Source organism: Ruditapes philippinarum, unplaced genomic scaffold (genome assembly GCF_026571515.1).
Source record: "Ruditapes philippinarum isolate M1 unplaced genomic scaffold, ASM2657151v2 ctg4105_1_1_1_1, whole genome shotgun sequence".
Classification (NCBI taxonomy): Eukaryota; Metazoa; Mollusca; class Bivalvia; order Venerida; family Veneridae; genus Ruditapes; species Ruditapes philippinarum.
Genome location: NW_026862381.1, coordinates 201,481 through 213,551, shown reverse-complemented (window position 1 = coordinate 213,551; position 12,071 = coordinate 201,481). Strand labels below are relative to the sequence as shown.

Here is a 12,071-nt window from a genome sequence, read left to right as displayed (position 1 = left end):
TAATACATAATGCAATTTATGGACCTCATTGGACCGCTTTAATAAGGTCTGTGTACCTTTAATTGCATATATTAATGTCAGGATTTTTAAAACATACAGTAGCTACATTGTATAGCAACTCTGAAATTGAAAGAGAGAAATGCTGGTATATTTTTGGCACAATGATTCACCAATTAACTATCTTACGCTGTTACCTAGCCCAAATATGTGCGCTGATAAGTCAGTTAACCAGCGTCGAAAGTAGGTCAAGTTTGATACAGGTAACGATCATACTAAAAATACAATCATGGCAGATACAAAGTATTTACGCAGAATGTTAGTTTTAATAGCTGTTTTTGGTGTGTGTTCTGCTCAAGTTAGTCGCGTAACAATCCTTGATGTTATGACAAATACAAATGGACTTAAAACGGTAAGAATTTAATAGTTTTATCCAATGATTTGCAAATAATTACCTGACGCAGTTTTCAAAAACATTTGAAATTGGAAGACAGTGACAAATGTTTTTACGAAGCGTAGCTAATTTTATTTATCATTACTTAATTATAATTTTGTGTTTTTCAAGACAAAAAGAACAGTCGCAATTTTGTTTCAATGTTGCGTTTACTTTGTTTTAATATGCAGATCATGCCAATTGCTTTGACATTGATTAGATGCAGTAATAGTGTATATTTTTTGACAATCTTTCATATTAGTTATCATTTTTGACTAATACCTGACAACCAAATACATATTTGAGTCATTCATTTGTGTTCTAGTCATCAATTTTCCCGAGATCAATGTACTTGAACGTTAAATATTATTTTTTATCTATGTAATATTTTTGTTGACTTTTATAATCCAAAGTAAGCTATGGTGTAGATATATAAATATGTATTGAATTAAATTACAAGACTTATTGCTCTTGGTGTAAAATGGCAATATTTATTTTGATGTTATTTGCTTTACATTTTTTTCACTAAACAGAATAAAATTTGCTCCAGTGTGTAATTTAAAGGGGAATCAGTCTACAGTGGGGCATTTTTTCCATAAGTATTTCAAATAGTGATAACAACAATATAAATTAATACTTTTGATCTTTATGAGTTTAAAAAGACTTGTATAAAATATCGGCATGTTGCTTGAAAAAGAAATATGATCGAATTCTTAGTGATTAAGTATTGGAATTTATAGGGTGAATTATAGTGTTTTGTTCTTTGTTATAGAATTTATTATCCACTATATAAATTGATGTAATATCGGATAAGTTTATTACAGACCTTCCATTAATTATGTAAGACCAATTCCCTTTCATCAAGTGAAACATACAGAATATTACTTTACCATACTATAAGAAAGAAAGTCTGTATTATATATATGTACTTTTATTGTATCCAAATAGTTACTCATTGACCAGTTACCAGAAAAACTTTTTTGAACTCTTGCTTTTTGGCAATAAGAACAGTTATAATGAATTTTGTATGTTAACATACATAAATATTGCCTACATGCTGGGCTGTTAATATGCACCTGACTCATTGTTGTTGCACAGATTAATGCGGGATTAAAAAATTGTTTCGGCATTGCAAGTTTAGCTTTAAAAACCGTGTTGCTATCCGGGACTTTCTTGTTTCCTTGAGCAAGAAACTTTACACTGACATTGCTTTTAAGTCTAGTTAATAATCTATAGGAACAAATTCAACAGCTATTTGATTCAATAAACTCAATAAAATAAAAGCAAACATACAATACATTTAAAAAGATATAAAAATTGTCATATATTGTGTCATATATTATAACATATGCAGGGTCTATATGGTTTATAAAACTGTTGATAAGTTGAACTCACTTCAAAATGCCAATATATTGGATTAAATGAGGTCACTGCCCAAGGAGGAAATTTAAATAAATCAAAGTTATCTTATATAATTAGTTTATTGTTATCTATCTATTACAATTGATTATAAATGAACAGTTGTATCAGTATCCGGTAATTCTGTTTCGAATAGCTTTTCATGTATTTTATTTTTGTATTTTATGTTTCATATATATTAATATGTAAAGAGGAGACTATATATATAAACATCATGAAATAAAAAAAAAACTGTAAGCTAAAAAAATTTAACACTTTTTTTCTAATTTGTTATATTTGGGGATATTCAGCAAACCAGGCGTTTTACGTTCTTTTCTCACTTAATTGGAAAGAACCCTTAGCCTCTTGATAATTGGAAAAAATAAGGCTAAAATTAGTAGAGGAAACTTAAATTTGAAAAGTAAAAAAGTGGTATAAGTTAAGATTCTTTTTGGAAAACAGTATGATTTTAAAGAAAATATCTATTGGGAAGAGGCCTTTTCTAGGTCTATGTTTTACAAGTTAAACAGTCACTGGCCTAGTATTTGTATTTATTTTATATTTAAAGTTATATAATTACTGTAAGTGTTAGGCAATATGGTTGAATGAGTCTAACATGATATACGTATTGATTACATTTTTATTGTTTTTTTACTGTAACTCATTCATTTCAAGGTAAAATATAGATAAAATTTAAAAGATAATAATAGTTTATTTTACATATAAACATTGTGTCGGTTAAATTTACACTCTCACATAAAATACATTTGTAGATAAGTTATGAATTGGACAGAAATTTAAAGTATAGTCCTTTATTCATTGAAACATTGCTTATAATATGATATAACAAATTAAATGAGTAAAGTAAAACAAAAGTTGAGTTTATCAATACTAGAAATTGACCAATTTCAAGATTCCAGCGTACTTTACTATAGAATCATAGAAATTATCATAAGGTCAAACTAAATAATTGTTTTATGGTAATTATACCTTTATAGTAAACATCTTTTTAAATGGCCACTGAGACTATTTTATAGGCTTATTTAAAATATTGTCCTTATTACAATATATATGTATATATAAGCATGAAATCAAATTAAAACATACTCAGATTCAGGGGGTGGGGAGGCTCATGATGACTCTGCTTTGGTTTGGCACGGTTTATGGAACCCCTGGTTTGGATACCAACTAACGTTTTCCTCTAAACGAAAATCACACAGAAACTATTGAAAATCAGCAAAATTTTTAAATTGCCACCAATTTTGGAAAAAAAAGCTACTACCCCCTTTTAATTTAGATTATTTTAAAATGCGCCACGTATCGGTGCCTGAATATTGAAAAAGGAAATTAATTTGACAACTTCTCATCTTTGGTTTGTGTGTGTGTGTGTGTGTGGGGGGGTCTGGGAAACAGTTTTTTTCTCTCTTGTGTTTACTTTATGTTATCCAGTCTTCACAGTCATATGACATTAGTAATAATATGCATATTCTTAACACTTGATAAACCTCATATATGAAGTTGATTTAAATGTATGTGAATAATTATACATCTAATATTGATTCATTTTGACCGTCTCCTTCAAATGATCAATGAATTGAAGATCATTTAGAATACTTTTTGCATACTGTGTTGTCAGCAAAATGAAAAATTGTAATTTTAAGTATCGTTACCCCCTGAATTTTAAATATATTAAGTGATTAGTCATGTTGTGTTACTGGATCAGTCCATTCAATATTTTAGGGAAAACCTTCCAACAGTATAGAACAGTTCTGACCAGTCAATTATCTGCAATATGAGTTAGAGCCGAAAAATGTATTTTTTATTATAAGCTAAGACCCACATCTCTTTGTATTGCCCACTACTCTATTATCTGAAATATGAGTTTGAGCCAAAAAATGTATTTATATAATAAGCTACAGTAAGACCCACATCTGTTAGTTTTGCCCACTAGCGCTCATAGAAAATATAAAACAACTATAGAATTATGTAATTTTCAGTTCGCATCCTGGTGTAGAGAGACATTCCCGGGGTTGTACAGTGGTTCCGGTGTGTTGACGGTATTCGCCTTCAATGACACAGCATATACCTATACGATGCCGTCATCCGAGCGCACGCGACTCATGAGCCTCACTCTGAATGAAAAAAGAGAATACGTACAGACATTCACATGTAAGTTTGATTATATAACATTCGTAAAATTCCTATTAAACGCCACTTGGGGCTAAACATTTTCCAAAGGGAGGTTGTTTCCCTAAATCCAAAAATCATTGTAAATACGTTTGGTGTTAAACAAGATTTCTAAATAACGTTAAAAGTGTTTAAGATTTAAAGTTTAAATGAATGGATTTCTTCCTTGTCAAAAACCTGGGGTCGTATTTTGACTTCCAATAATTAACTCATTAATCACTTAAAATGTACGAATTGCCAAAAAGTAACAACAAATAAAAGATGTTTCAGGTATTTGCGCAGTGACATTCTTTTTGAAAAACCTCTAATGAAAAAAAAAAATAAATAAAAAGCTTTGAAGAAATAAAAAGAAAAACATATAGGTGCTTTATGGCATATTTCTAAATCAAACATTCAGTCAGACATTTCTTTTTAGAATAAACAGTGAATAACATGTGAATAGATTATACAACACTCTTATACTTGTGACCTGCAATTATTCAAGTCTCATCTGTAAAAATAACTTTTATTTAAATTGTTGGAAATTAGCCATATGCCAATAACATCATAGTAGTTCCAAAAACCGAGCAAGTCCTTCAAAAAATGTTTACAATTATTGTAGAAGCATGCATCTATTTATTGGTCATTTGATTTTTGTAAATAATCATGAGTTATTGTCCGTTTTCAGTGGACAACCGTCGTATTAGTGTTGATCAGTTACGAGATTCCTCCACCCAGCAGTCTATAAACGGCAAGGAATTGTTTATAAATAAAAGAAACCGAATTAATGGGGTAAGGTTTTGTACAGAGTTTTATTATCGTAATCATTTGGTCAGAAAATTGATGACACTGTACTTTGACACCTTTTGTCATCATTATTCTATAGTGCTACGAAATAATCATTATTGTGACCATTATTATGTCTTAAAGCTACATGCCTCCAGGTGAGCAAAACGAGTGCAAGAAAATCAAAATTGAGGAAAATGTACTAAGAAATAAGTAAAGTTATACGATTCAAGATTCAAGAAATAATTCACATAATTATCATGTGCAATTCATGACGGATTTTGCAGTTTTAATCACAATATTTGTACTGCCTTACTTACACAGCTATAGCTGTTTTTGCATATTTGACCGTTTTTGGTAATTTACTTCCATGTGTTTTTAAATGGTGTTTGCATTTTGTAAAATATTTTCTTTGTTCACTTCACAATATTTTACTTTTAAATTCACATGTAAGAGTTCATGAAAATTAGCATTGATCTGGAGGGATGATGCTTTTACAGATTTTAGGGTCCACAGACAGACGGTTGCGCTAAAAACTAGTGTTATACTATAGGTGCATCAATGGCAAATGGTTCTTTTTCAGTTCAAACGATCTTTATTTTGGGTATGTGATAAATATAACATTAAATTCGTGTAAGTTCATTACTGAATTTATTGAACTCATTGATTAAAATAATATTACGCTCGCCACAGGCTAGCATAATATATTCTAATTCAAATTGTTCAATTCATCCAGTATTGAACTTACTCTAATACAATATCCTATATATAGCGAACATTGTTTGTTGTTATTATATCTGTTCTCAGAATCCTGGTAGTACTACGTGGAGCAGCGCCAGCTATGTTAACGGAGCAATGATTATCGGGGAACAGTTGCAAGCTAGTAACGGAATAATCCACATGTTAGACCGGCCCTTAAGTCCAATCAGCGATTCTAATGTGTATCAATGGTTGATGGAACCGGACGACCCCACAATTCCAACCACGTAAGTTTTTTTATGTAGAATTTGTAATTTTACACTCATATTTAAAGGCCATTTAAGAAAGTACATTACAAAATTTCTGACTACGGCCTTTTCCAAAATTCAGTCCGTGCATTTAAAGTTTATATTCTTTTGTAAACACAATGCGTGTAGAATTATAAATGTCATATCACTATGCACTAGGTGATTCTTTTACATCCCTATTTTACACTGTATATGTCTCAAAGTTATAAAATAAGGCCTGATTACCGAAAGGAACTCCACTGTACTCCAAAAGCCTAAAAACGTAAAACGTCTCACACACATTATATAAAACTTAATAGGGAATACATCTTCTGCCTGTTTACAAGCATAAGGTTATTTTCCACAATGCTTTTGCTTGTACGAAAGAAATGAGTCCTTATAGCAAAGGCCAAAGAAATGGTTCATTAAAGCAAGGGCAAATGAAATTGGTCCTTAAAGCAAAGGGCAAAAAATGGGTCCTTGTAGCAAAGGTCAAATGAAATGGATTTTATGAAAATACGGGCAAACATCTTTTTTGGTCTGCTAAAAATTCAACTGAAATTTTAGATAAGTTTAAAGTTAAGAATGATCAAGCTTCATCTGTAAGTTCTTACGATGTCTCTACCCTATAAACAACATTGCCACATAAACTTTTAAATGATAAATTATTACATTTAATTAAAAAAAAACATTGGCAAGAGAAAAGGTTACGTTTCTTGCTTGTACAAAATGTAATTCAAAGAAGGCTTTTTACCAAACAATATACAATGTGGACCTGCGACGATGTTTGTAGAGCACTTTCGTTTTTATTTGATAACATTTATGTCAGGTTTGGTAATACACTTAACAAACAGGTAATGGGCATTCCAATGGGAGCTAATTGTGCACCCCGATAGCTGATTTTTTTCTTTACTGCTATTAGAGAGAGAGGGATTTAATGTTAAGTATTTCACTTAACATCAGGAAATTATACATGTATTTAATAACACTTCCCGCTACCTAGATGTTATCTTTTGCATAAATAAATCCTTTTTGATCAAATGGTTACTAAAATATCTCCCAGCGAACTTGAATTGCATAAGACTAGCTCTTCAGACGTTATTGCATCCTTCTTTGGGTTTAAACATTTCTATCATTAACAATACTATAGTAACTAAATTTTACGATAAAAGAAATGATTTTGATTTTAATATTGTCAATTAGCCACATGCTACATCATATGGGGTAGGTATATATTTCTCAATTAATTAGATTTGCTAGAGAACTGCCTCCGTGGTCGAGGGGTTAGAGTCGATGACTTCTAATCCAGTTACCTCTCTGGCATGGGTTCGATCCCCGGGAGATGCTTTGGTAGTTTAGCACGGAGGAAGGTAGTCTAGTACTGGTGTAACTCTCCAGGAACTATGGTAAGGAAACTACCCGCCTATATGACTGAAATACTGTTGGGAAAAGGCGTAAAATGAAACAAACAAACAAACAAACAAACAAACAAAAGATTCGCTAGAGCGTGCAGTCTTGTTGATGATTTTAATGAACGCAATTTATTTATTACTAACAAGCTTTATAAACAAGACTATCGCTATCATAAATTGTGTGCATTTATCACTAAGTTTTACGATCGTAGTTCAGTTTTTTTTGTAGATTTAGTTTTAAGAGTTAATTGTAATTCAAAAACACTTTTAAGACTAGGTATTAACAAACCTGATTTCTATGGAAATGTGGTTTACAAACTTCCTAGGATCATGGTTCATAGTATTTTTTTCTGCATCATCAAACGGTTTATTTAAAGAGGTTATGAACCAATTTTTTTAAGGCATACCGTATGCTTAGTGTTCAACCCTTTTACAGTAAGATGCTACCCTTTCTTCTGACGGACTTATTCGAAGACTCTATGATGAACAGTTTCGAAAGCCCTTGGTACAGAATTGTCTTAATGTTCATCTTCTGTCTTGCTTCGTCAGGCCCTGCCTTCGAGTACTTTAGTTGTGGTCATTACGCTTTACCTTTTTATACATATTTACACACTCATTTATCTGTTTTATTTATTTTGTCTAATGTAACCATTACCATTCTTAGAATTTTACATGGCGGGGATAAATTTTATTTACACTTTTGTGTTATTTAGGAACAAATTGGGACTAAGTGTGAGGTTTGGCGCGCCAAAAACCCAAACTATAAAATTGATTTCACTTATCTTGTGGCCAGTTTATGACTTCCCTTTCATTTTTGTGAGTTTCAGTTTTGATAATCTATGATTAAATGTCAATACAAGTTTCAAACAAAGTATTTCAATCGGAAATAAATTTCATTATTATAATGTGGTACACATCAAAATAAAATTTATAATTTTGCACCGATGGTTAGATTTAAACAAATAACTTCCACAGCAGGATATAGAAAAAGGCAACATTTAACTAAAAGGGAAATTTGTAGATTTGTTTGCAAATCACAGGTACAAAGAGAAGAGGGAGATCACTCTGTGCCATTCCTTTGTATTTAATCAAATCAAATGTGGCATTGTCATTTCTATTTATAGAATCTGGAGAGATTTTGCTGCCAGACTATATCAAGATAGCCGGGTTTACCTCGACGTTATTACGCCCATAGCAAGGACCGATAAAATAACCTTCTTCCTCCCAAGCGAGAACGCCCTGAGAAAAATTCCGAGCTCGAAGATTCAAGGCCTTCAAGGGCAGGAGTTGGCCAAGGTGAGTGTCAGACCGTTAGGCTAGATTTGAAAGTAACTTTCATTTTCATGTTACCCGCTGACCTTTGTGAAAAATGTTCAATCAGGTTTATAATGCACACCAATTATAACAAGCTTTGCTTTGTTTGTTTTTTTGTATTCTTGTATTCACAAAGTTTATTTTTGTGTTTATTTTTTCTTAAATTTACATTGACAACATGAATATTCTGTCTTATTTTCTTTCCCTAAAGATATCTTTTAAAGCGAAATTCTCTTAACCAAAATTCTCTGTTTATAAAATGTAAGATAAAAACCACGTCGTTGACTCGATGTGAAGTTTAAGACATTTTTTTTGGCTAACGACTTTATCTATATTTTTCTGATAACTGAATATGCAGGTCATGTTTGGACTGTAAACACTCTAAAAATGCGATGTTTTGACAGATTAAGAAAAAAAAATTATAAGTTATTGTATATGGTATTTGTGTATGACATTATTTGTATACATGTGTTAAGTTCCATGTATTATATTGCATCCTGGTCAATATGTTCATGTAATTTATTATATAGTTATATATTTATAAATAGCTAGATAATTAAAATATGAGCTAGAACGTGGGTACTACTGTCTACAATTAAGGTTATAGAATTGTATGGAAACATGAAATAAAATAATATATATATATATATATATATATATATATATATATATATATATATATATATATATATATATATATATATATATATATATATATATATATATAAATTAAATGCGGCAGTTTATTTGTAGGGTATTCATTCTATTATAAAAATATTTACAATGTTTACAATGTAACTTTTGAGAGCCTTTTTCTTTGAAGCTTAAAATCAAATCAATAGTTTAACGATAAAGATCACAAATTTTACACCTTGATCTTATAAGACCAATATGTTTTCACCGTAGTACAATAACGGATTAACTTGCGTTGAAGTCTTTATAGGATTTACTGCACTTTGGTCAGCCAATGTTGTCCCAGTTTACCCCCTCGAATTAAGCGATTGTTTAAAGTTTACCCCCATGACTTTAACATCATAATTATATAAGTGTGACACTCACTAACTTAACATATCTTTAATTACCATTCTGTGTACACAAAATGTTTGCGCTTTTACTCAAACTTATTACTTAGCCTTTCTTACATTATGTAACATACTACATAAATTGAAAATATTTTAATTATTAAACTTCACGTAATTTCTCACCTAACTAAATGCTCATATACCTATGCAACTGAGATATTTTACTATTTGTTAAAAGATAGCGTAATATTTTTTGTGATAAAGGGTTAAAATTAGAAAAAGGGTTAAATATCTTGTCATGTTATATTTACATAGTAATTGTTATTGGTCCATTTCATTTTTTATCCAGTGTAAGTCAGGTTGTGCCAATGATTCATTGTCTTTAATAACTTCATAAAATAAAGGAAGACCTTTAAAAATATTTAAATTATTTATATCTACAGAATCTTTCTTTCAAACTTGATTATAGTGGTGCAGAGTTCTAAATTCTTCCAAAGAAATGTTTTTTTGGTTTTAATTTGGGGTGTGTGCAGGTAATATAAAAAGATCTGCTTCATCAAGTAATTGGTTGGGGTGAGGGAGGATTTTATAAATGTAATAATAAAAAACAGATGCTTAAAAATTCTAAACACATGTATCATCAAGATAATAAGTTATTTTCAGATTGATAGATGGACAAATTCATTTTAAATATGCAATAGCTAGCAAAGTGTTTATATATAATATTTCTTCCTCAAAATTAGATCACATATCATAGTTTTATTACTCAAAAATCAAATATGCAAAGTTCAACTGCTTTTCTTTAAGATATTAGTTTTTTGATATAATGAGCAAAATGCTAGTATTTACGTAAATATGACCATTTCATGAGTAAAAGCATACTTTTCATTTGGCAATAATTGTCAGTCTTAACTTGAATATTCTATGAACATTATAAATATTTGTTTTCATAAAAAATGTGATTTCCTCATAGATTTCTTACAATAATTATTGTGCTGTTAGATATAGAAGCTGCTAATTGATAGATCACACATTCAAATGTTTAAATTTCCGTTTTCAGTATTTCAAAATGCATTACATAAAAAACCGTGTGGTTTATACATCGTACGTGGAACATCAAGAGAGTTATGAGACTGCTTTAACGGGATCTCGTGTAATGTTTATGAGGCAAGATGCTGGGACTGGTGAGTCTTTATCCCATATTTAAAATTTGTCTAGGTGCTCCATGTATAGAACTGACATTTTAGACTAGGCGATACTATCCAACCGGTGATTTTTGTTATATAGAGTTAATAGTCATAGGCTATGTTTGTAGTATTTATTAATCCAAAAATATCGTCACCTTAGTGCATTTATCCACTTAGCTTACAGAACGTCAGTGGTTCAACTTAGGTGCCCATTCTTGCCCTTCGACGGAAGCAAAGTCGTTTCACGTTCTAAGATCTTCCTTAAATAGTAAAGCTGGAACGTCGCCATGTAACCATACTGTGTTGAAGTGACATAAAACCAAGCCAAACAAACAAACCTTAGTGCATTAACGGGTTAAGTCGTTATACAATTTAATAGTAGTTAAACCCCTCATTATGCTAATGTGACGAAATGACAGGTTATATGTCAGACAAGTATTAAGTGTTGCTGGAGCACCTGTTTGGCTCAGTAGATCATTTGTATTTAGTTTGTGATGGGCAGTTCGAAACCAAAACTGTGAGTGGCGAACTTTTTTACTTGCATATGCATATTTTTTCAATTTCTTATTGTTCTCGTCATATGGGGCTGAAGTGTTGAAGACGTTTCAAATAGCCGCTTACAATTTTATTTCATGTATAGTTATAAACTGTAAACAATGGTGAGAAAAAATAATATAAGATACATTTTATACGAGAATTAACAAACTTACATCTTAATGTAATGAATTTTAAAACGCTTGTAAGAATCATTATTTGTGAATATGTAAAATTAAATTCTGATATATGAAATCCAATAAAGAACAATGGTGTTAAAAATATTTCTGAAAATAATAAAGCCTGTTTTAATAAGCCAGGCCCAGTTAAAGACCGATGATTACAATTATCTGAGTATTCCTGAAAAATGTAAGATGTATTTTGATGTTTCAGTTCTTGTTAAATGTGGAGGTGTGACAGCTATGATTGAGCAAGGAAACATCACAGTACGTAATGGAGTTATACATATCATTGACAGAATGTTCGGACTCGTCTAAAACTCCGGAAGAGAACACATTTCCCAGGACGAATAGAATGGCAAACATTTATCTTCAAAGTATTTTAAGTGGTTAGAAAAATAAAGAACAAAGATTTTTATTGAATAAGCGTCTTCATCATCTTTTAACGTCAAAGAAATTGATATAAATTTTCACACTAAAAAAAGCAATACAAATACATAATAATACGGTGCTGAATAAAAGTATATATCGATGCAAAGAGATTTCTTTTGTCGAAATTAAACAAAAGGGAGAATTGGTAGGTACATTAAAAGTACATTCCTTAATGTAAGAAGAAAACAATAGTCGATCATCAGGATTTGTAATAACAGTTTTTGG

The 12,071-nt window shown here is 30.7% G+C and overlaps 1 protein-coding gene across 1 annotated transcript; it reads left to right on the top strand.

Annotated features, from left to right (window-relative positions):
• The first annotated feature begins 239 nt into the window (after positions 1 to 239).
• Positions 240 to 11,790, top strand: LOC132718930 (fasciclin-1-like). The gene is made up of 7 exons (XM_060702635.1): positions 240 to 409; positions 3,826 to 3,997; positions 4,683 to 4,786; positions 5,588 to 5,766; positions 8,303 to 8,474; positions 10,575 to 10,698; positions 11,629 to 11,790. Exons 1-7 carry the CDS (start codon positions 287 to 289, stop codon positions 11,730 to 11,732), a joined length of 978 nt encoding a protein of 325 aa, XP_060558618.1. The 5' UTR covers positions 240 to 286; the 3' UTR covers positions 11,733 to 11,790.
• Positions 11,791 to 12,071: the final 281 nt, after the last annotated feature.